The sequence below is a fragment of the Apium graveolens genome, chromosome 5 (assembly GCF_009905375.1).
Source record: "Apium graveolens cultivar Ventura chromosome 5, ASM990537v1, whole genome shotgun sequence".
Lineage (NCBI taxonomy): Eukaryota > Viridiplantae > Streptophyta > Magnoliopsida > Apiales > Apiaceae > Apium > Apium graveolens.
Genome location: NC_133651.1, coordinates 118,155,586 through 118,182,381, shown reverse-complemented (window position 1 = coordinate 118,182,381; position 26,796 = coordinate 118,155,586). Strand labels below are relative to the sequence as shown.

General features: G+C 37.2%; 2 protein-coding genes across 3 annotated transcripts; both read left to right on the top strand.

Moving 5' to 3' along the window:
* The first annotated feature begins 3,605 nt into the window (after nt 1-3,605).
* On the top strand, nt 3,606-5,976 carry LOC141724419 (7-deoxyloganetic acid glucosyl transferase-like). Its single transcript, XM_074526570.1, has 2 exons — nt 3,606-4,279; nt 4,802-5,976. The coding sequence occupies exons 1-2, from the start codon at nt 3,796-3,798 to the stop codon at nt 5,719-5,721; spliced, it is 1,404 nt and encodes a 467-aa protein (XP_074382671.1). The 5' UTR covers nt 3,606-3,795; the 3' UTR covers nt 5,722-5,976.
* Nucleotides 5,977-7,325: 1,349 nt separating this feature from the next.
* Nucleotides 7,326-13,458, top strand: LOC141724418 (7-deoxyloganetic acid glucosyl transferase-like). 2 transcript variants are annotated; one of them, XM_074526568.1, is made up of 4 exons: nt 7,326-7,948; nt 8,048-8,083; nt 12,152-12,629; nt 12,709-13,458. In XM_074526568.1, the coding sequence occupies exons 1-3, from the start codon at nt 7,459-7,461 to the stop codon at nt 12,502-12,504; spliced, it is 879 nt and encodes a 292-aa protein (XP_074382669.1). In that variant the 5' UTR covers nt 7,326-7,458; the 3' UTR covers nt 12,505-12,629; nt 12,709-13,458. The 2 variants fall into 2 exon arrangements, with proteins under 2 accessions (XP_074382669.1, XP_074382670.1); XM_074526569.1 differs by lacking the exon at nt 8,048-8,083.
* Nucleotides 13,459-26,796: the final 13,338 nt, after the last annotated feature.

Sequence of the window (26,796 nt, the reverse complement as noted above, 5' to 3'; positions counted from 1 at the left end):
GGAAAAGAATAATACTGTATATTGAAAAATGTTCCAAGTCAGATGTCGAGAAGTCACATATCAAGAAATATCGAAAAGTATATCGAGAACTGCTCAATCTTATCGAGGAGTCAATTTAACCTATAGAGAAGTCATTCCTCTTACTGAAAAGTCATCTCACTTATAGAGAAGTCACTTTGTCTATAGAGAAGTCAAGTACATGTAGAGAAGTGGAGATAAGTCAAAAGATATGTAAAGAAGTGGAGATATCGACAAGTCATAACGTATGTAGAGATATGAAAATATCGACAAGTCAAATACATGTGGAGAACTGGATATATCGACAAATCCAAGATACTTGTAGAGAAGTGGAGATATTGACAACTTCTTTTTTTGTACTTAGAAGATCTCGGTAGCAGCTTCAATTAAAGAATGCATCTATCATTAAGATTTCAGATTACCAGTCAACAAACCATTTATCATTCAAATGGAAAGTCCACAAATGCAACTTGAGAAGTGCAAGATCAAGGGCCAAGATGAACTAGACAAAGGAGTGTAGAAGACCTGGAAGATTATATGCAGATATGCAACACTTGAAATAGAAATAGACAAAAGAGCTTTAGAAAATATGTTGGTGTATTTTAGTGTAATTTTTGTAAACTGTGCATTTGATCTATAAAGCATGTCACGGGTCCTTTGTTCCAGTTGTAACAAAACAGTCCAGATTTTCTTGTATTCTCTCAAGAAGGAGCTGAGTTCTTTAATATTCAAGAACTCAGATTTGTAGCACAACTTATTTGATTTTTAATAAAAGATCAAGTGAGTTTTGATAATTGCTTCTCTGTGTTTTTACAGTTAGTTTATTATCACCGGAAAATACTCCAAATTGTTAAGTTCAAGGAAGCCTAAACACTTAACTCGATTTGCTTTAAAACAATTCAAAAAGTTTTTAAATAAAAACCAAGAAACACACATTCACCCCCTATGTGTGCATTTCATACCTAGCACACCGGAGTGTAGCAAGGGTTTATATATGAATATACATTTCCACGAATATCTTGTGTTCTTCATTTTAATGTCACAAACATTATTCACCTCAACAACATGGAACCACTAACCGCACACTAAATTATTTATCTATAAAAGATTCGAAAGAATTTTTAATTTAGTGAGAATCGTATTCAACCCCTTCTACGATACTCCGGGACCTAACAAACTTATTATATTATATTTTTCTAAAAATTTGCTTTTATTTTTAGCCAATAAAATGTTACAAAGACAAATATCTATAAATATGTTTTCTCAATATGTTTTAAAATCATTATGTCATTATATTATACTAATATAAATAAGAAGACGAGGGCATTGAGGTTGCGACTCTCATAAAGTTTCAATCAATTTTTGTAATTTTCTCAAATTTTAATATTATTTAAATAGAAAAAATAATACATTCATTTTTTTACTAATTAATAATATAATTTTATGATATTAGATTTGTGAATAATGAGAGTGACACTAATTAGAGTAAACATGTTTAACGAGAAAATGACTTTTTAAACTTATTCATTTTTTTAATTATTCATAATTTTATAATGACCAAGATCATATAAGAAATAAAATAAAAAATAAAAAATGGAACATTATTTTTAGAAGGCCGTTGCAAAGAGCGTCTTAATAAACTAGTTTAAATTAAACGCAACCTATTATGCAACATCGTATTTTTGCAAATATTTTTGGAATAAAATAACATTTTTGCAAATCTTTTCAGAAGTTGGTAAAACCGCAAATAATTTTACAAAAATTTGTATTGTTTCATAAATTCCCAAAATTTAATTAGTATTTTCAATCCTAATATATCATCTATATTTTAAAAGGTATTATTCAACTACAAATATTCAATTTAGGATACATGCTTATTCTAGTTTAATCATGAAATTATAAAATATTTTTTTATTTTAGATCCAATGGCTATCATCTAGCGTCGGGTTATAATTAGATAATTTCATTTAAAAATGGATATAACATTTCTTATTACATTGATCAAGATGGATCAAAAATTTGGATAAGAGCTTTCTTAGGCTTATTTATGTATACAAGCTTCAAAACTTGCAATACTCATAATTTTTCTAATATTATATTAAAAAGGTCACCTGACTCGACCTGCTAATCTATTTTATTACCGAATATTTTATATAATAATAATATAATTAATCAAATAATTTAGTAAATTCAATGAAATATTTATATTTATCAAATTATCACACTTGATTATTTTTAATTTGTTTAATACAATGAACAAAATATATTTTTAAATTTAAAAATACCAATGTATAACAAAATTAATCACGACGTATAAATAAATAAATATATGTATATACATATATTTAATTCAAAATATAAAAATAATTAAAAATGATTAAACCATTATAACTTCATGGTTAAGTGGTCAATTATATTAATATATCATATAATTATTATATATTTTTAAAAAGATATTTTTACAGGTTAAGCGGGTCGGGTTCGGGTTGAATGAACTGTACGAAGACCCATCTTTTTTATCCGTCCTTTTTTATTTGTAACCCTTCTTTTTTATCCGGGATCAATTCAACTGTATAAGAACATTCCTAATCCTTAAAATTTGTGTCGGGTTGGCGGGTCATCTTTATTCTTGACAAGCATAGCCTCTGATCATGAAATTGGTGTTTAAGAAAAGTTTAGAAGTAATTTTGTGTTTGATTATAATGAATGTTAAATTTATATTTTAAGAATGACGAAAATTATCATTTGGTGCGTATCACATGTTAAATGCTAGTATATATAAATTTAGAGCATCTCTAGCTTTGTAATTCATTTTTAATATATTTTAATCTTTAACGATAGAATATGAACGTTGATATAGTGAAAGTAATATCCTTAGACCCGATAAAAAATATTATTATAAAGAGAATATTTTTAAGTAGAGGTTAATATATAAATTTGAAATTTAATTAAAGAATTCATTACGCTAATCAAATGGATATCAGTAAGTTTCTCGAAAATTATGATAAGTAACAAGTGGTTTATACCTCAGTTGATGAAGGAATTATTGCAGGAATCAAGCAATAAGCCGAAGATGATAATCGAGATAATGTTGTATAAATCAAAAAGGTTTTGAGTCAAGAAATTTTAAAAATGCGCAAAAAATGAAATTATTTAGGATATAATAAAATGGTGATTGTGGTCTGCGGTGGTGAATCATTATAGATACTCAAAGTAAATGATGTAATGTTGACCTGAATGACCAAATCATTATCACGGATAATTTAAGAAAGAAAATTTAAGTTGTCTTAAATATTTGTATAACAAGAATATATTTATTGGATATATATAAATATATTTAATTAATTTTAAACAATTTTATTTATATATATATAAATATTAATAAAACATGGATTTTAAAAAAATATTAAATATTATACTATAAAATTTATTCTTAATTATAACAGGTTCAAGTTAAGATTATAATTTTTTATCCGAATACATAAATTATTACTATATAAAGTACTATATTATAGAGGTTCCTGTGACATATCTTTGTCGTCTCGACTGTCCAATCGCGTTACACTCAACCCATATTTGTTGGTATTTTGTTTTCGGACAAGCACGGTGTGAAATAAGGCAACTTAATTAAAAACAGTAACAGTTGATCCATTATTACACAACGCGAATCACAAAAATAACACGATTGGCCATCCACGCTCACGATAAAATATTGCAAAAGTCAGAACCAATTTTCCAAACTCACCGGCCGGAAAAATCATAAGCCAACACAAATCAATGGAGAAAGCACCAGCCCACGTCCTGATCTTCCCATTACCACTCCAAGGCCCAGTTAACTCCATGTTCAAACTCGCTGAACTCCTCTGTCTCTCCAACATCCACGTCACTCTCCTTGTCACTCAACACATCCACTCCCGTCTTATTCGCTTCACCGATGTCCAATCTAGATTCCAACGTTACCCCGGGTTCTCTCTTGAGACAATCTCAGATGGGTTGCCGGAGAATCATCCACGTGGCGATAAGTTTATGGAGCTTTTTGATTCTTTAAGGATCAATACAAAGCCGTTGTTTAAGAAGTTCTTGATGTCTTGTACACGTCCGATCAGTTGTGTAATAGCTGATGGAATCATGGGGTTTACTTGTGATGTTACTAGTGAGATTGGTCTGCCTATTATTTATGTTAGGACTATTAGTGCTTGTTGTCTTTGGTTGTTCTTTTGTCTTCCTAATCTTATTCAATCTGGAGAGCTTCCTTTTCGTGGTATGTCGTTTATACTTTGTTATTGCTCTTTTTCGCGATTTTAATGGGGTTTTCTTCCGAAACAAGGTCTCTATATTTATTTATTTTGAGAGTAGAGACAGTCTCTCCATATGTAAAAAAATAATTAGTAAGAATAGATGCAAGAGCAAGTTAATGCTAAAACTAAAATGACTATAGCCATTGTTATAATTTGAGATCAAAATGTAGGTTTTGGTCTTAAAATACAGCTAGTGCTCCAATGCATAGTTCTAAAGTAGGACTAACTATTCCTTAAATGCATATTATTTTGGTATTTTAACATTTTATCATTCATATTTTAGTTGGTTGGATGAGTGGCAAAGATGACTATAGGTAGCTTTAGTCCTAAATAAATATAAGACCAGCTATTTATTTATGCATTTATTGGACAAAGTATATAACTATGCATTGGAGTGGACAAAGTATTATTTTGATTTATGTACTTATACACATGTGTTACAACTTTGTTTTGGTATTTGATTATGTTATGTTGTGAAAGTATAGGAGATGATTTGGATACACCAATTAAGAGTGTGGCTGGAACAGAAGATTTTCTCCGACGGAGAGATCTTCCGAGTTTCTGTCGTTCTGGGGATTTGTCACACCCCAATGTTCAGCTCTATAAATCTGAATCTGAAGAAAATCCACGGGCTTGTGGACTCATTCTCAATACATTTGAGGATCTTGAAGGGCCAATTCTAGATCAATTGCGGAAATTTTGTCCTAATTTGTACACAATTGGACCACTCCACACCCATCTAAAAATGAAACTGGCCGGAGATAAGATGTCTTCGGCACAGGGAACATCATCAAATAGTTTATGGAAGGAAGATTTGAGTTGCATAACATGGCTCGATTCACAACCTGAGAAATCCGTAATTTATGTTAGTTTCGGAAGTCTAGCTTTGATGACAAGAGATCAGTTAATGGAATTTTGGCATGGACTAGTTAATAGTGGGTGTAAATTCTTGTGGGTCATTAGGCCGGATGCAGTTGCTGGAGAGAATGAAGTTCCGGAAGATCTAAAAGAAGGAACAAAGGAAAGGGGCTACATTGTGGAATGGGCACCGCAAGAGGAGGTACTCGCCCACAAGTCAGTAGGCGGGTTCTTGACACATAGTGGGTGGAACTCAACATTAGAAAGTGTGATTGAAGGAGTGCCAATGATCTGTTGGCCTTATTTTATGGATCAACAAGTGAATAGTAGGTTTGTAAGTGAGGCCTGGAAGCTGGGGCTTGATATGAAGGATACTTGTGATAGAGTTATTGTTGAGAAGATGGTCAGAGATTTGATGGTGGAGAGGAAAGATGAGTTCTCGAAGTCAGCTGATCGAATGGCTATGCTGGGGAAGAAATGTTTGGGCGAAGGAGGGTCTTCTTATGGTAATTTGGAACGTCTGATTCATGATATCAAATTGATGTGACGAGGACGAGGATATTAACCTCAAATGCTGCCTGTTGTCTAATAGCTTTGGTTTTTGTTGCTTGCTTCTACATATTATCATGAAAACTGATATTTAAGCTTATTGCTTCAATATATTCACAGTTGTTCAGAATCACACAAATTTTGATATATATATATATATATATATATATATATATTGACCTTGTATTCAAGCAAAAATAAATTTGACAATCGACATTCCCTTATTGAAGAGATCATATGGTTTTAGTGGACTGTTCGGAAGCATTGACTTAGAATTTGGATCATGTGATTTTGATATATATGGTTTCATATGATTAGATGGGTTTTTTTTTTTACGTAAATTAGATGGTTTTTAATTGTTTGGATTCCCATTTTGACTGGACTCGATATAAAATCTGGATTCAATCTTAGATTAGCAGAAATTATTAAAATCCATGAGATGTTCATAATTTCACACAAATTATCGTACATACTTGACCAAATTTGTACTGCTAGCGCCTGTTGGTTTTGGGCTTACTTTTGCGCAGACAAATTTGTTGAAGCCGGTGATTTGGTGGGCACATATGGTTGATGAACAAATCAATAGTAGATTCGTTGGTGAAATCTGGAAGCTTGGACTGGACATAAAAGATACTTGCGATAGAGTTATTATCGAAAAAGCTGTAAGAGATCTCATGGGGGAGTGGAAGGAAGAGTTTGCCATATCAGCCAAGGAAATGGCTACATCTGTGAATGAAGGTGGAACTTCACATTGTAGTTTAAAGAAGTTGATTGAGGACATTCAGTTGATGAATGTGGCTGCACAACATGTCTAAACCCCGAATCTCAGTTGATTAAAGTAATCACTCTATTCAATCAAAAATTGAATAGAGTTCAAAAATTAAAGTATTCACAACGTGTCTAAACTCATCCGCTTGTGGCAAAAATTGGCCTCATATTTTTAACAAGCGAATAGTAGTTCTGTGAGTGAGTCTTGGAAGCTCAAGTACAATATGAAGAATGCTTGTACCATAAACATTGTTTAGGAGATGGCTGAAGATTATATAGTACCTGTGACAGATGGGTTTATGAAGTCACCTGAGCCAGTATGCTGGGAAAAAATGTTGGGGTGAAGGTGTGTCCTTTTAAGGTTATTTAGACTGTCTGATTTGAATTACCATATTGATGTGATGAGCATAGGATTAATCTAAAGTTCTGAATACAAGGTTGCGACATACCTTTTGTTTCTATTTTACTGCTGCAATTGATGTGATGAGCATAGGATTAATCTAAAGTTCCGAATACAAGATTGCTTTATAGCTCTGGTTTCCGTATTTTGCTGCTGCTGATGTATTCATATGGAAATAGATTTTTGAGCACTGAGATTGAATATCATCACAAGTGCCAATAATCCATAATCGACATTCAAAAATTTAGGTTATTTGTATATATGCATCAGATTGTGATTGTTACCGGGATCCCTTATATCTGGTTTCTATACTTTCTATTCTAGAATAAGATAAAATACTTTTATATCCATGTGACTCTATTGACAATTCTGTAAACTGTGAGTGATATCAAGTGGTGGAAATTTATCATACTTGCGTGACTATGTTTGTCTAGTCTAAGCGTCACCAGTTGCTATCAATCTTAAAGAGGACCGCTAGTTTAAGCAAGCTAGTTTTGTCAAGAAACAGCAGAAAGTGAATTAAATTTGGCATTGCGGAATTTTGCTCAGTAAAGAAGGAAACTCAATATGGCAGAGCAAACTATCCCAACTCATGTGGTTATCTTCCCGTTCCCGCTGCAAGGCCACATGAACTCCATGTTTAAACTAAGTGAGCTCCATGTCACCTACCATGTCACCTACCTTATCACTGTCCAATACCATACCCGCCTCCTGCTAAACACAAACACTATTTCCTGGTGTGCTAAATATCCAGGGTTCCATTTTCAAATGCTGCCCCAAAACGTCTCCCATGGGAATGCCCAGCCCATAGAATTATTCCTAAGGTTGTATGAATCTTTGAAAACAGTTAAACCGTTTCTTAAAGATATGCTGGTTGGCCAGGACCAAACAAGGCCAGTAACTTGTCTTATCACGGATGGACTCATAAAATTTACGCTTGATGTGGGGGAAGAGACTGGTGTTCCTGTTATCTACTTCCGTACTGCTAGCGCCTCTTCCTTTTGGGCTTACTTTTGCTCGGACAAAATTGTTGAAGCCGGTGACTGTCCTTTTAAAGGTTAGCTATTAGAACTTAAAGGTTTGATATATGGATGCTTGATCTTCTTCATATATCTTGTTTTCTTGAGATGGTGTTATGTAATTTTGTTATTTGTAGGAGACGACTGGGATTTCCCAATTAGGAGCGTACCAGGTATGGAAGGTTTTCTCAGGAAACGTGATCTGCCAAGTCCATTTCGTGTTCCAGACATTAATGACACCAGTAGTCCCTTAAGCTCTTGTACTTAATACGTTTGAAGAACTTGATGGACCAATCATTTCTCAGTTACGCACTAAGATACCCAACATCTACACAATTGGACCACTTCATGCACACCTCAAGGCCGATTGGTGATAACTCCGGTGAGGGGGCGGCTCCGTCCGACGCCGTTCCTGAACCTTCTGGGTATGGATGAGGTGTAGCTGCTGGTTGGGCGCCTGCAAAACAACACTGGAAGGGGGGTTTGGCTCCCACGGCGCCCTCGGTGTAAGAATAAGAACAGGGCTTTGGAGAGGATGAAGATGTATGTGTGTAATGGAAAGGTTGCTGTGTGTGTATGAGTATATGAGAGAGTGTGAGTGTGCAAGAGCGTATATATTTTCCAACCCCTAAACCCTTCAGTCTTGGGGGTATATATAGCCAAAAGGTAGGGTTTAGGGGTGGTTACCTCTAAATCAGGGCCGTTGGATCTTGGGAGCAGAGGACGCCTGACATGTGTGGATTGCTTACACGTGTCCAGGGGAGGACCACCTCCAGAGTGTCCTAACGGCCTTCTGACACGCATCGTGCTTGTCTGGTGTGTTGGTTGTTGATAGCTGTCATAGTCACGTGCCCACGTACCCTTCCTTGGCGGGTTGTGAGATGTGCATGTGTTTGCTGGGACCCCCTCATGGCTGTCTTAGCCTTGACCCGGATCCGGGTAGGTAGGTGGTCCGGGATCCGGGTTGGGTCCGGATCCGGGTCGTGGGACGGACCCGGGCCTGGTCTCTCCTTCTGATTGCTCTGGGAGAGGGGGGTCTCGGTCCATCGATCGTGCCTGGTATCCTTTAGGTCCAGGTTGAATCATAGCTGGGTTTCTTATACCCTATCATTTGCCCCCCCCACTCCCTTATGCAGATTTTCTGGATGAGGGAGTAGAGTAGGATTAAATAGTTGCCTTAGGAGAAAAATTTCTGCTCCTGGTTGCCCCCCAATCTGGGTCTGGTGTAGTAGAAGCCAATCCGGATTGAGGTAGAATAGGTGCTTCAGAGAAATTTCTGCTCCTGGTTGCCCCCCAATCCGGGTATGGTGTAGTTGATGCCAATCCGGATTGAGGTAGAGTAATTTGGCTGCTTTGGAAAATTTCTGCTCCTGGCCGCCCCCCAATCCGGATCTGGTGTAGTAGATGCCAATCCGGGTTAAGATAGATTAATTTGGCTGCTTTGGAAAATTTCTGCTCCCGGTCGCCCCCCAATTCGGATCTGGTGTAGTAGATGCCAATCCGGGTTAAGGTAGATTAATTTGGCTGCTTTGGAAAATTTCTGCTCCTGGTCGCCCCCCAATCCGGATCTGGTGTAGTAGATGCCAATCCGGGTTAAGGTAGGTTAATTTGGCTTCTTTGGGAAATTTCTGCTCCTTGGTTGTGGCCAATCCGGATCAATAGTAGTATATAAAGATCCGGATTAAGGCTTTTGATCCGGGTAGTGGGCTGTGAAATTTGAAAAGTTTGGGATTTGTAACGTTTTTTGGTTAATTCCCCCCATGAATTTGAATTTTTTGCAGTTAATTCCTAAAAAATCGCCCCCACAATGATTATGGGTCTTCAATGTAGTTTTATAACTCCTATGCCAGCCAACTATACCCTGCCACGTGGCAGGGGCTGTTCTTTTTCTTGGGCCTATAAAAGGCTGCTCTCTCATCTTCATTCATTCTTTATTCTCCCATTAAAAAGAAAACCAACAATCTCTCTTTCTCTCGAAAAATTTCTCGAAGGGCCGCTCTTGTTTTTGGATCTCTCCGTTGTTATGCCGCCGCCTCCTTATTTGCTTGTAACTCGTAAGTTGATTCTTCCCTTATTCGATTCCTTCCGCTTTATCTTCGAGTTGTTCCCACCCTTGTAAATTCTGCATGCTTGAATTTTGTGTCCCCATCTTCGAATCCATTGTGTAATTTGATGTTCTAGTCTTTTTTGTGTTTGGTATGACTGTTTGTGTGTAGATCTGTGATTTTTTGCTTGTTTTTGGCTATTTTGTTGCAAAGGAAATCGTGTTTTCTAGTTCGATTTTTCTGGGTTTTTGGGCCTGTTCTTGTTGTTCTTGGCTGAAATGTATGTGTGTATAGGCGAAAACCTTAGGTTTTGCTCTTCGATTCTCAAAATAACTGTTTGTGGGTTGGGGTTTTTGCTGTGGACCCGGGTAGGGGGTATTCGATCTGGATCCGGTTTACTATATTTGGGTAGAATTGCGTATCTTAGGATTTGTAGTATGTTTCTTGTTGCTCTGTATCCGGGTTTTGGTGTTTGCCATGGGGATCTGGGTACATGGGGGTTGTTTTAAGCTTTTGGCTGTTATGGAGCCGGATCTGGATATTTGCCATCAAGATCCGGGTACATGGTTGTTTGGTTTTTGATTTTGGTTGTTACAGACCCGGGTCTTGGTATCTATCATCAAGATTCGGGTCCATGGTGGTTTTTCTTTTTGGAATATAGTTGACATGATCCGGATCGTTGGTGTTTTTCCGGGTTGGACTTGCATTAGGGGTCCGGATAATTAGGTTATGGTAAAATTAACATAACTTACCTGATCCGGACCGCTTAGCAAAACAAATAAAATCTGTAGGGCCCAGGCTAACTGACCTTCATTTTAATAGGTATATGGTCCGGACCAAGGAGCGAGCTAGAAAAGTCTATAACTGTTACCCCAACTTTTCTGACGAAGAGAGCGACCCAGATTCATCTGGCAGGGAACAGATCCGGGGCGAGATGGTAAAGAAAGGGTCCGGATATGTGGGAACAATCACGAGCTTCCGGTTCAAGAGGCTTCCAGAGAATTCGGTTATCTTTACACCAGAGGGCCGCTGGTCCGATATTAAGTATCATTTTGTTAGAATGCCACCCGGGTTCGAAGATAGCATTTATTATGCCCGGATTAGATACGAGAGGCACGAGGATGGGCACCCGGGTGTGTACGACCAAGGTTCTTTGGAGGCAGCTTTTGCTTCGTTTGGGATCAGCCGAGATCATTACCAGCTGAAGGATTTATATGCTGAAGCCGACCCAGATGACATGGACAAGGCAATCTGGGCTGCCTTTCAGTTAACTCCTGATATCGCTTGGAGGTGGCCCGAGCCCTATGAGAGGATTTTCCATCGCCCTTCGGACGGTTTTGTTCCGGTCTGGCAGGAGCACCTAAGATCCGGGTGGGGTCCTCGCTGCCACATGTTTATCAAGCACTTATGCAAGTATGTCTACAGGATATCCCCAATGCAGATAACTCCAAACGGAATCAAGTCTATGACCTGGTTCATAGCCTGCTGCAACAAGGCCGGGCTCCTGCCCACCTTCAAGTTGTTCCACCAGATTTTTTATCTCTCTAGATCAAGCCAGAAACCGTTTTATGAGCTCAGGTTCCGGGCAGCAGAGTGCGGCTTTGGTCCGGGTAGGTCCAAACCGGTTATGCACCAGACCTCGTTGAAACACTGGAACGGGGAGATTTTGATGTTGAAGGGATTCGACTAGGAGTTTCTCCCTTATTTCACAACTGGGGAAGTTAAGACAAAGTTCAATCTGGAGATCTTAGAGGGGGAGGCTGTAGATCAAATTAGGAAATTTTGTGGTAGTCTCGGGTTCCAGCCGACCTGGGATACTTTCATGAATCATAAATTGTTCTTCCAACTCGGATGTAAGTTTTTTTTAAGCTGTGCTGCTTGTGATCCGGGTCCCTATCCCTGCTTGGTGATCCGGATTACGGTTCCTTTTTCTTTTAACTTGTAATTAGTATTTTGTAGTCTTTGCTTGGCCTTTGATCCGGGCCCTTCGTTTTACCTGATGACCCGGATCAACGTCCATTCTGCTTTCTTATTTGTAGCTTGTTTGAATCGAATATCTTCCCATGGTCCGGATCATGGTACATGTAGCTTTGTTCTCCCTTGAACCGGGTTTACTGTATTATTTTCCTTCTGGATTTGGTCGTTTTGACATTTATATTAATCCTGTGCTGATAGTTTTCTTCTCCAATCTTTCAGGTTTGCCGCATTACAACCCTGCATCCAGAGCGATAATGTCTTCTTCGGCATACGCAGCAGCTTTCAACTCCCTGGGATTGGCATATAAGACGAGCAAAGGGGCCCCTGGGACTGGATCCAGATCTGGGGACGTAGAGGGTGGAGCCGATTCTTCTGCCCCCGGAATGTGGCTGACCCGGTCAACGTGCCCTTGGTCGAGGATCTGGACATCCAGGAAATTTCTGAAGATGATCCTCCTTCGAAGAAGAGAAAGTTCGCCCCGCGAAAGCCTCCCCGCAGAAAAGCTGTTGTTGCTGACCGGGTCGTTTGTGATTCGGAAGGGAAGGGCCCGGACGGGGGTCTCATCAAGATAGGGACAAAGAGCCTGGTTGACCTAGTCGGGTTCATGTCTAGCATTCCTTCCGAGGAAGACTGGGAAGAAGTCGAAGGTTGCAACATGGCCGCTTCCTTGAAGAGGGTAACCGGCCAGTGGGGGCAGGTATTTAAATTTACAAGGTTTTAGTTCCGGGTTGTGTCCCCCAATTTATTCTGTAAATTTCTTTTTTGTCTTTCCTCAGCTCGGGAGTGCTATTTCTACTGTTCGGATGTTGCCTTCACGGAGATCCGGGAGGCAAATAACCGGACCAGGGCTGAGAAGTTGCAGGCTGATAATTTGAAGGACGAGCTGGATGAGGCCCGGGAGAGCTTCCGGACGGTGGAATCCGGGTTGAATGAGAAGCTCAAGGATGTAGAGGACCGGGCTGAGGGACTTGCCCAGGAGGTAGAGAGGCTCAAGGCTGAACTCGCTGCCAAGGAGATTTGAACAAGGAGGCTATAATTGCCGAATTCAAGGCCAGCAATGTAACACCCCCAGATCCGGGGTCGGGGATCCGGGTCGTCACGGTCTTTCTTTCCACAATATCACTTCACTTAATTAATAAATAACCTTATGCTGTGACCCCACACTAACACACACCACAACCCGTTATAGTCTCAGAGATGAAATTTAAATAAGTACAAGTCTTTGAATCCACAATTTAAAAGTTATTACAACCCAAAATGATTACTTGATAAATTTACAGTTAATTGCCATTATCTGCCACAAGTTATAATTATACATAATTGATTCTCAAAAGTAGATGGTCTGATCTACAATAGATCTACCTCTGCAGCTATAGCAGCTACAACATCAACGGGAAGACGCAGGACGCTTCCCACGCGCTTGCGCTGGGTCTGCTGGAGTCTGGCCATCTTTCCTAACTGTTGTTGTGTGAAGAAGAAATAAAGCAAGGGTGAGCAGCAAGCCCACCAAAATAATATGTATAATGATTTACAATATATGAGCCTACTCATAATACTCATGAAAGTCTTGGTCAAAAGAAATGAACCAAGTTTGATATCTTAATGCGATGAAGTCGCAAAATATTCAGTATATATACATATATACTTTTCAAAATATTGGAAGTCCTCTTCCATGCATAATATACACAAAGTCCCAGTGTATAACTGTATAAAAAAATATCGTTGCAAGGTGATCTCATATATCTAACCTTGTCTCAACGTTTTTCTGAAAATCTTTATCATTCATAAGACAATTATTAATTAGATATAAGGTTAAAAGATGAAGTTACAAGATACCCCAATATACTTATATCTTTCCCAAATACTACTTGAATTACCACCGTTCAAGTTATAAATTAGCTTCAAAAGTTCATCACATAGATGAGACTATAAGACAAGATTTGAATAGATTAAATCTTTAAAATATTATCAAAATAAAATGAAGTTACGAGATACTTCATTTGATGTAAACATCATTTTGAAAACTTGACCCTGCCAACACTCAACAATCGCCCAACCGTAGCCTTTCCATCGAAGTGCTCTGGGTAGTGTTGCAAAAATTATCCAATTGGATGATGAACTCATTACGGGAGTTTGCCGCGCCAGGAAGACCACTTACGATGATCAGTCGTAGTAGTACAACCCCACCATTTTCTACATGTAGAGGAGAACCTGTCGGATTTACTTGTCAACCGAACACTGAACTCCTAAGGAATGGACCGCCTTAGCGGAACTTCCAGGCCATTTGGGCCAATATAATAAGGCTGGGCCGGCGCTACTCGACCACTTACGCCACTCCTAGTTCAGATGAAATCCATGACTCTGAAACGTAAAGCTCGTTTCCCCCTTTCCCCAAGTAGAAACTTGTTGATACGGCTCCACCAAGAAGTCGTACCTAGTTGGAAAGGAAAACTCACCGATATTTCCCAGGCGATGCCTGTTAATGGATTAACTTGTTCCAAGAATTTTACTTCCCGAATATTGGGTAAGTAATCAAAAACTCTTTTACCAAGACAGCAACCTTGTTGCGAATATAAAACACACCACCGAGCCGGATCCCCCAGGTTTTGAGCGAGTATTTAAATCCCTTTTTTAAAAGGAAGATCTTAAATATAAAAATAGTTTTGGGATCCGCTCTAACTTTTGAAAATCATTTTAAAGACTCGAAAACACTTTAAAGAGTGTTTGGAGTAAAACTGATTTAATGAAGTAAATCAGTCCCCAGAATATTTAGAAAATGTCTGAATATTATTATTTAAATAATATTCCCATAAAAAAAATAATCTTTATAAAATAATTGAAGTAGAAGTATTAAAACTTATACTTGAAATGAATAGCAAATAATCAAAGATATACTTATACGAAAGTAATATCTTTATTTGAATAATCAAAAATAAGTTTGATTATCGACACCTTATTCTTTAACAAAATAAAGAATATATCTCAGCAAATAATCGGAGTCATAGATCCTCAAATAAATATTCAAATAGTATTCAATAAATAAAATAAGCTGAGTCATAATACCTCGAATGAATATTATAAATAATATTCATTAAATAAAATAAAGGAGTCATACATCCTCAAATGAATATTCAAATAATATTCAATAAATAATGTAAAGGAGTCATACGCCTTCGAATAATATTCGGAATAATATTCAAATAATAAAATAAAAGGAGTCATAAGTCCTCGAATGAATATTCGAATAATATTCAAATAATAAAATAAAAGGAGTCATAAGTCCTCGAATGAATATTCGAATAATATTCAAATAATAAAATAAAAGGAGTCATAAGTCCTCGAATGAATATTCGTAATAATATTCATTAAATAAAATAAAGTTATCGAATAAACCTTATTCGATTAATAGTTTTAAAAACTATATCAATATATATATATATATAAATATATATTATACTCGGGAGCCTCGCCTCCCGGTTTAGAAATATGTTCACCTTTTATCCCCTATACTAAGGGTAAACTCAAATACCGCTTATCTCTAGCATAGGTATTATGCAACTATAAGCATTTGAACCAACAGATATATAAACCAAGAATATAAATCAGGCATGCATATATACCATATCACATGCTACAATATATCGCAAGAATTTGCTAATAACAAATATGCATTTATCGCAAGATCATGCATATACACATATACATCACCACAACAGTATAACGGGTAGAAAACTTGCCTGAGCGACTGGGGGTTACGAATGGCTCGGGACGAGTCTGGTAACCTATAAACAACAAGTAAGTTGGAATTAAACCAAAGTCACTTGTAAATCTATACTTTAACTAACTTAGACTCTAACGCTTGTTTTGCGCTTACTGATTCTCTTAAGTCACTCGAGTACCCTCGGCTCCACCATTTTTAATAATTTAACCTTTACGAGTTTTAAGGCGATTCATTCGCGAGTGTCTTACCAACTGCCTAACACACTTACCATAAATGTTTCATACATTGATTAACCCTTTTTGGTCTTTAACCTATGTTTCAAAGTAAGGCGAGGGGAAAAGTTTCGTTCGCGAAACGCCGTTACTTGAAACGGTCGTTTCTCCTAAACCGTGCATCGGAATCGAACGAACTACATATCAAAATGAATCTCGTAACATGAGCTATCTAAACATGGCAGTGGTCATAATCTAGCAGGGGGTTCTCGGGTCCTAATGTTATGCACAAAAACAGTCTAAAGAAAATCGGACGTTACGACGGCTATGTTTACGCGTTTTCCCAATTTTAAACCATTCAATACCAACCACAAATCAACCCCAAATCAATCATACAACCAATATCCCTCCAAACCACATCATAACAGCCCCAACAAATCCATATTAACCATTTATACTTATTCCTCACATGAACTAAAAGCTTTACTTAGGTTCTTTAACTAATTACCAAGATTTACAACTCCAACAATGCAACAAAACCAACTAATCTCTACAAACTCAACCAAACTTCAACCAATCAAGCATCATGCTTCACATATGCTATATCAAACACATTCAATCCTAATTACTCAAAACTAAAGCTAGGGTTTGTAGTTTATACCTTCCTTGGAGAGTGGAGAATCAAGAGAATGGCTTGGAATCACCTTTAAAGCCCTTATCCAAGCTTAATCTAAACAAAACTTCAAGAACACAAATTTTAGTTCTTGAAAACACTATTCACCATCTTCTTTCATGATTTATAGAAAAAGATTGGCTTGGAATTAGAAGCTTAAACTTATAGGAAGTATGTAACTATCCATGGGGAAGCTTAGATAATTACCTTGCTAAATAGTAAGTGGAGGAGCTTGGACTTTCATTTTTTAAGAAAAAACCCGAGAGCATGAAGAAGAAAAAGAGAGATTTTTTTGTGTTTTGGCTTGATTTGCTTTTGGTTGGTTGATTTTTGTTGTTTGCTTTAGTGAATTACCTAGTTGCCCTTGGTTTTGTGTGGTTAAAAAGTCACCACATCTCCTTCCTTTCTTGTCATGCCTATGTCATCCTCATGATGTCATCCTCCCTTCCTTGTCCTCTTTCTATTGGTTGGATGACATCATTCCCACTAATCCCTTTGATTAACTTCCTAATCGTTTGCCTAATGACCGCTGATCTGTTATACGGTTCGCTTAACTTTCGTTTTCGTTTATCGTTTGAGGGATCATACCCGGGATCTTATTACTTGGGTTCCCTTAACCTTTCTCAATATATTATATTCCTTTTATGATCCTCTCCTATAATCCTTTTATTTAAATCCTTTTTATCCTGTTACCTTTTTCTCAAATCTTTCCGTATCTAGTGTATTTCCGGGAAAAATCAAAGTGTTCGGATTTGGATTCTGACGATCTTTACATACACTTATATCCCATATAAAGTACTAATAATATCCCATAAGATCAATAACAGAACCCCTACATAGCGTGGCATGAAAAGTTTTCTCGTTCAGCAAAAACACTATTCATAAGGGTTTCAAAAATTTCCAAAAATTGGGGTTATTACAGTCTCTCCTCCTTAAAAGGATTCCGTCCCGGAATCGGATAGAAATAAATAGGGATACTTTCTTAGTATTGCACTTTCTAACTCTCAAGTCAATTTTCCCACATTGTGGTTCTACCATCAAACTCTTACTAGTTTGATAACCCTTCTCCTAAGCACTCGTTCCTTTTTACTCTATAACCCTTCCTGGTTGCTCCATATAGGTTACGTCGGGTTGCATATCTATGCGCTCATATGCCCCTATTTATCTGGCATCTGAATTACACTTCCTTAACATTGATACGTGAAACACGTTACGACCTGCTACATGTTCGGGGTTAGGGCTAGCTCATATGCTAACTTCCCAAACGTCTTAATATATCCAAGGGTCCAACAAATTGTAGACTTAGCTTTCCTTTCTTTCCGAACCTCATCAATCCTTTCCAAGGGATACCTATGACATTACTAGGTCCCTTATTTCATACTCTTTATCCTTTCGTGTCAAATCAACATACTTATCATGACCATCTTGGGCTACTACCAGCCGTCCTCTGATTAGATCTATCATATCCTTGGTCCTTTGGACTACTGCGGGTCCGAGCATCTTGCGCTCTACAACTTCATCCTAACATAAGGGAGATCGACATTGTCTTCCCTCAATGATCTCATAAGGCGACATCTCGATAATGACATATGATCTATTGTCGTAAGATAACTCAATCCGAATTAAGTGATCATTCCAAATTCTTTCAAGTCTATTGCACAGACTCTCATTATTGCTTTTAACATTAGAGCTTCTGCTTCTCAATACCCATTCTTTTCCAGTTCGTAATCGCTACTACCTTCCGTTCCTAATATTATACTGGTTATACTTTTGCTCGTTAGCGTTCTATAACCTTTTAATAACCTCGTCAACCTTAGTATCACGAATGTGTTTCCATTCCGAATACCACCACAACTTTACTACTCCTTTTTCAGCTGCTTCTATCTTCGAAAGCTTAGTCCTTCATATATAAGTAAAAGAATTTATTGAGAGATCACTATGATCATGAACACTTGTTATATCGCATAGTTAGTACAGAAGGTGGCCAGCCTTTAGTACTTGACAAGCAATTAAACAATAGCTGGTATCCTACTCGGCTTCTATCACACAGATAGATAGTCATTCGGCAATACCTCCCCTTCTGGAAGGGTTGTTCTTCTCAGTTTATATGAAATGAAAAGAAGAGAAAAGAACGAACTGAAGAGAATTGTATATACGTAAAAAAATTTATTGCCATAAAATATCTGGCTTGGAATCTACCTCTGAACTATAGAGGTTTGTCATAGGAGAACAAAACATATGTGTATATATATATCAACATCAAGTATTATCGCATCGCATTTTGCATGCTTAAATATTTTCGCTATCCCGTCCATCATTCTATGGACCCATGCTCTTCCTCGAGCTTATACACAATCACCTTTGAAACTCCCTCGACATCGAAAATCGAATTTGGGATCTCATTCTATATATCATCGTTACTAGAATTCTATGCTTGCACCGCAACCTTCCTCGTATAATAATACGACTCTCTATTGATAAGAAAGAATAATTATTCACTAGGTAGATACTCTACTTAATTAGTCTATCAATGATAACTTATACCCTACCACGACCCGATTAGTGGTACTCAATCTCAACACCCATTCCAATACAACTCTCACGGTTGTAATCAGCTCAATACTCGCAGAATCATTGCTGCCTTACTATGGTCCACCACTGACCTACTGTCGTCATTCATTTTCCATGAAGTCTTAATAGCTAACCATACGGAGTCCATACAGGTCGTATCTAATTCTCCTAAGGAGTTAACATAACCACCAATCACAATTCATGAAGAACACTCCAAACTCTGACGTACTTTCATGACATGAAGCAGATAAAATTGCAGAAGAGTTTCAATCAAAGCAACGATAGCAGGTTAATACCATTTTTAATCATATGCCTTAGATAGAAGACTTAACTCAAAGGTTCGTCTAGTCCTTTTTGGAAACATGGTCCTGGCTTATTCTCAAGATAGTACCTCCTAAGATAGATAGCCCGTTCATGGCGATTACACGAATTAAACCTTTGCCAACTACTATTACGGTTGGGTATTGCACAGTCATCAGAAGGAATGTCAATCTTCCAAACCATAATACAATCTGCATAGCTTTAACCATCATCATTGTATTCCTTTGGCACAAGCGCCTATAATTATCCTCTTACCTTTAAAGTGTCGGCCACCTCTTTGGCCTTTCCTGATAGTAAAATTTCCTTACAGTCAATGTCATTTTAACCACCTCCAAATAAATTTTTCCACCTTATTTCAATCACAGCTTATGTGAAGATGTTTTCCTTAAAATCTGATGAGTAAAAAAAAAATCACTATTTTTCCATAAGTTATTGCCTCAGTCTTTAGAGGTTAATCACTGTCATGACTGACTCTCAATCATAATTAGAACATCTTTTATCTTAAGTCCTAATTGCCCTGAACAATTTCGACCATTATTGGTTCGATCCATACCTTCTCGTGGTTTAACACGTGCCTCACTTGGCATCATTATAATTACGTCATATTTCCTTTATCAACATTTCCATTCTTGAGAATTTTGAATATTACCTTTCTCATTGCAAAACCTCTAAGGTTATCCTTGAATCGTTCCTCCTGTATTCCCTAGATACAGGGCATATCAAAATACCATTCACTATTACTAGAACCATTGTCTATATACTTCTGAAAAATTTCTCCACTGATCCTTAAAGGTCATCATTACCTTAATATTTTCCAATTCATACTGTCAAAACTCATACTATCCCTATTAAGGGTGAAATGCCAACCTGTATGCATTCCCCTAGGATTCATTTTAAGTTACCAATGTTCTATCCTTAATTCCACCTTTAAAAGGTACCTGCATCCTTCCATGGATAAATCAAGTCATATATCCTTGATAGATTATCTTATTCATCATTCCCACCTCGATAGTCTATACCTAACTTCATAATAGCATCCTTATTCAAATTGAGGTCAATCCATATGGCCTCCAAAAGATAACAATGGTCATCTGCTTTTCTTTCCTGATTTGGTAATGATAACATGGATGTTCTGGAAGATATTGGTCATGTTCAACGTGAACTTCTTCTTAATAATTCCTTATTTACTTTTGTTGTTTATCTCAACAGTCATCTCAATGTTGGGATATCTTTCATATCTGGCGTCTCCCTTTCTGGGTATCATGCCACCGGTCTTACACTTTACCTTCTTGAAGGTCACTTCCTTCATCCAATTTTCTTAATTTCTTACTTTCTTGTCTCCTCAGTCTATCCGCGTCTCATTATTTATCCTTCGAATTATCTCAAGGTTTCCTCGAATCTTCCCAACTTACAGGGGATAAAATATATGTATCTCTTATACCTTCAACCATCAATTTAACTCATGGTGAATCACTCTCATCTGGACGATTACATACTTTTCTATTTCTATTTCTACGAGTCTTTAGGGTTTCCTCATACCCAACTCCCTTATCATTCCTCAACTCTCTTGCCTTTATATTCCTTTCTCTTATCGTTATTTCATGAACCAACACAACATAAGCATTGATTTCAAACATCCCGTCATTCTGGATTCGTGTCTTCAGAACGAATCTTGATAACTTTTACAACTTAGATTCATAATTCATCATACTCGTCTGCCTTTGTTCTGGCTCTTAAGCTTTTACACTATCTCCATAACCTTGGGAAGTACTTTCCTGAAAACAATTGACTGAACTTAAATCAGTTTATTATAATCTCTTGCCCCGTGTCTTCCTTGGCCTTTCACCAGCGGGTGGTCTCTCTCTTAGGAGGGTAAGTGACAAAACAGTCTTTTGTGGTTCGTCAATCATTTAGAGTCTCAAATGATTCATTTATTTCCTTTAGCCAGGCTCTTGCCTCGACTGGGTCAGCTTGTTCCTTGGAACTCTGAGAGCTTAGCGACTTAAAGGTCATGAAAGAATTTCCCACCGCACTGTCTCCTCAGGGTGGTGGTTGGGGATAATAGTCTAAGTTCTTTTTAGACAGGTCCATGAATTGCCGTATAGGAGTACCGTCTCGGGTCTCCTTTCCTTACTCGACTTTCTATTTCCTTAGTATGAAATGTTTCATCCTACTCCCCATAATTGGGGTCATCTTTTAATTTAAAATCCTCATTTTCTACTCCATTATGTCATGGGTTCCTTCTATCTTGATGGCGACCTCCCTGACTATCACGTTCAGGGTTTGCTCTAAATCTTATTCCTCAAACTAGCTTTCATCTAAGATCTCATCCTTACGCTCTTGAACTTTCGGAACCCAAATTCTATAGGAATACCTCATTATTCCCTTATCATCTTTCTCGATATTAACCTCTTATCTATTTGTTGGCTCTCTGCCTTCATTCATAACTTTTTCTGGCACAATATGATCTTTTCCAATAATTCGGGCTGTATTGCTATCTCAAACAGCTTTTCGGTACCGGCTCCGGTTACCTTCACTACTATTTCCATTTTCTCAAAATCTCTTATAAACTCTCCAAAAGACATTATCATCTTGAGTCTCTCCTTTTTACTAAGGGCATCAGCCACCATATTGGCTTTCCCCGAATGATAAAGAATCTGCCAATCATAATTCTTGATTAGCTCTAACCGCCTCCTCTGGCGTATGTTGAGCTCTTTCTACGTAAGAATGTACTAGAGCACTTATGGCTTAGGTAATTCTCGCACTTCTCTCCATACAAGTAGCGCCTCCAATCTTTAGGGTAAAACTATTGCCACGAGCCTAAGCTCATGGGCGGTGATATCAAATTTCATATTACCTTAATTGTCTTGACGCAGACGCGATTATCTTGCTGTGCTAAGAAGCACCCTAATTCCTTATGCGAAGCGTCACTTACAAATCACAAAATCTCCTTTTTCCATCCGGCAATGCCAGCATAGGGGCCATCACCAACCTCTGCTTCAGTTCTTGAAAGCTGTTCTCGCATTTCTCTGTCCATTCGAACTTCTCAGTCTTACGAGTAAGCCGCGTTAAAGGGGCTACTATCTTTACAACTTGAACGAACCTCCGGTAGTGACCGGCCAATCCTACCTCTGGTAGTCGACCAAACCATGGTCATCAATTCATCAGTGGTCCTTTATCCAATCCTGTCAGGATCCTCCATGGGGTCCTTCTCAACAACTATCCCTACTAGGACAACATCCTCAATATCAACATCATCCGGTCCTGCGTTAGGACGCTCTATTGGATCCACAATCTGATCTCCAATTAGTAATAAAACATCATCGCGTTGATGTTCCTCAACTTCAGGGTTCGGAGTCCCGCTACCATATACGATAACGAACTACGCTTCTATCGCTACATTTATAAGGGTTCCCATAAGGGTTTTAACTGTCAGTACTACGTTAGGTAGTCCGACTATGAACTTGACAAGAGTTCTTATTATCTTAGTGAACTTATTATCTTAACGTCCCATCATCTCTGAGGTTTATAACGCTTAGCTCTGATACCATTTCTGTAACACCCCCAGATCCGGGGTCGGGGATCCGGGTCGTCACGGTCTTTCTTTCCACAATATCACTTCACTTAATTAATAAATAACCTTATGCTGTGACCCCACACTAACACACACCACAACCCGTTATAGTCTCAGAGATGAAATTTAAATAAGTACAAGTCTTTGAATCCACAATTTAAAAGTTATTACAACCCAAAATGATTACTTGATAAATTTACAGTTAATTGCCATTATCTGCCACAAGTTATAATTATACATAATTGATTCTCAAAAGTAGATGGTCTGATCTACAATAGATCTACCTCTGCAGCTATAGCAGCTACAACATCAATGGGAAGACGCAGGACGCTTCCCACGCGCTTGCGCTGGGTCTGCTGGAGTCTGGCCATCTTTCCTAACTGTTGTTGTGTGATGAAGAAATAAAGCAAGGGTGAGCAGCAAGCCCACCAAAATAATATGTATAATGATTTACAATATATGAGCCTACTCATAATACTCATGAAAGTCTTGGTCAAAAGAAATGAACCAAGTTTGATATCTTAATGCGATGAAGTCGCAAAATATTCAGTATATATACATATATACTTTTCAAAATATTGGAAGTCCTCTTCCATGCATAATATACACAAAGTCCCAGTGTATAACTGTATAAAAAAATATCGTTGCAAGGTGATCTCATATATCTAACCTTGTCTCAACGTTTTTCTAAAAATCTTTGTCATTCATAAGACAATTATTAATTAGATATAAGGTTAAAAGATGAAGTTACAAGATACCCCAATATACTTATATCTTTCCCAAATACTACTTGAATTACCGCCGTTCAAGTTATAAATTAGCTTCAAAAGTTCATCACATAGATGAGACTATAAGACAAGATTTGAATAGATTAAATCTTTAAAATATTATCAAAATAAAATGAAGTTACGAGATACTTCATTTGATGTAAACATCATTTTGAAAACTTGACCCTGCCAACACTCAACAATCGCTCAACCGTAGCCTTTCCATCGAAGTGCTCTGGGTAGTGTTGCAAAAATTATCCAATTTGATGATGAACTCATTACGGGAGTTTGCCGCGCCAGGAAGACCACTTACGATGATCAGTCGTAGTAGTACAACCCCACCATTTTCTACATGTAGAGGAGAACCTGTCGGATTTACTTGTCAACCGAACACTGAACTCCTAAGGAATGGACCGCCTTAGCGGAACTTCCAGGCCATTTGGGCCAATATAATAAGGCTGGGCCGGCGCTACTCGACCACTTACGCCACTCCTAGTTCAGATGAAATCCATGACTCTGAAACGTAAAGCTCGTTTCCCCCTTTCCCCAAGTAGAAACTTGTTGATACGGCTCCACCAAGAAGTCGTACCTAGTTGGAAAGGAAAACTCACCGATATTTCCCAGGCGATGCCTGTTAATGGATTAACTTGTTCCAAGAATTTTACTTCCCGAATATTGGGTAAGTAATCAAAAACTCTTTTACCAAGACAGCAACCTTGTTGCGAATATAAAACACACCACCGAGCCGGATCCCCCAGGTTTTGAGCGAGTATTTAAATCCCTTTTTTAAAAGGAAGATCTTAAATATAAAAATAGTTTTGGGATCCGCTCTAACTTTTGAAAATCATTTTAAAGACTCGAAAACACTTTAAAGAGTGTTTGGAGTAAAACTGATTTAATGAAGTAAATCAGTCCCCAGAATATTTAGAAAATGTCTGAATATTATTATTTAAATAATATTCCCATAAAAAAATAATCTTTATAAAATAATTGAAGTAGAAGTATTAAAACTTATACTTGAAATGAATAGCAAATAATCAAAGATATACTTATACGAAAGTAATATCTTTATTTGAATAATCAAAAATAAGTTTGATTATCGACACCTTATTCTTTAACAAAATAAAGAATATATCTCAGCAAATAATCGGAGTCATAGATCCTCAAATGAATATTCAAATAGTATTCAATAAATAAAATAAGCTGAGTCATAATACCTCGAATGAATATTATAAATAATATTCATTAAATAAAATAAAGGAGTCATACATCCTCAAATGAATATTCAAATAATATTCAATAAATAATGTAAAGGAGTCATACGCCTTCGAATAATATTCGGAATAATATTCAAATAATAAAATAAAAGGAGTCATAAGTCCTCGAATGAATATTCGAATAATATTCAAATAATAAAATAAAAGGAGTCATAAGTCCTCGAATGAATATTCGAATAATATTCAAATAATAAAATAAAAGGAGTCATAAGTCCTCGAATGAATATTCGTAATAATATTCATTAAATAAAATAAAGTTATCGAATAAACCTTATTCGATTAATAGTTTTAAAAACTATATCAATATATATATATATAAATATATATTATACTCGGGAGCCTCGCCTCCCGGTTTAGAAATATGTTCACCTTTTATCCCCTATACTAAGGGTAAACTCAAATACCGCTTATCTCTAGCATAGGTATTATGCAACTATAAGCATTTGAACCAACAGATATATAAACCAAGAATATAAATCAGGCATGCATATATACCATATCACATGCTACAATATATCGCAAGAATTTGCTAATAACAAATATGCATTTATCGCAAGATCATGCATATACACATATACATCACCACAACAGTATAACGGGTAGAAAACTTGCCTGAGCGACTGGGGGTTACGAATGGCTCGGGACGAGTCTGGTAACCTATAAACAACAAGTAAGTTGGAATTAAACCAAAGTCACTTGTAAATCTATACTTTAACTAACTTAGACTCTAACGCTTGTTTTGCGCTTACTGATTCTCTTAAGTCACTCGAGTACCCTCGGCTCCACCATTTTTAATAATTTAACCTTTACGAGTTTTAAGGCGATTCATTCGCGAGTGTCTTACCAACTGCCTAACACACTTACCATAAATGTTTCATACATTGATTAACCCTTTTTGGTCTTTAACCTATGTTTTAAAGTAAGGCGAGGGGAAAAGTTTCGTTCGCGAAACGCCGTTACTTGAAACGGTCGTTTCTCCTAAACCGTGCATCGGAATCGAACGAACTACATATCAAAATGAAGCTCGTAACATGAGCTATCTAAACATGGCAGTGGTCATAATCTAGCAGGGGGTTCTCGGGTCCTAATGTTATGCACAAAAACTGTCTAAAGAAAATCGGACGTTACGACGGCTATGTTTACGCGTTTTCCCAATTTTAAACCATTCAATACCAACCACAAATCAACCCCAAATCAATCATACAACCAATATCCCTCCAAACCACATCATAACAGCCCCAACAAATCCATATTAACCATTTATACTTATTCCTCACATGAACTAAAAGCTTTACTTAGGTTCTTTAACTAATTACCAAGATTTACAACTCCAACAATGCAACAAAACCAACTAATCTCTACAAACTCAACCAAACTTCAACCAATCAAGCATCATGCTTCACATATGCTATATCAAACACATTCAATCCTAATTACTCAAAACTAAAGCTAGGGTTTGTAGTTTATACCTTCCTTGGAGAGTGGAGAATCAAGAGAATGGCTTGGAATCACCTTTAAAGCCCTTATCCAAGCTTAATCTAAACAAAACTTCAAGAACACAAATTTTAGTTCTTGAAAACACTATTCACCATCTTCTTTCATGATTTATAGAAAAAGATTGGCTTGGAATTAGAAGCTTAAACTTATAGGAAGTATGTAACTATCCATGGGGAAGCTTAGATAATTACCTTGCTAAATAGTAAGTGGAGGAGCTTGGACTTTCATTTTTTAAGAAAAAACCCGAGAGC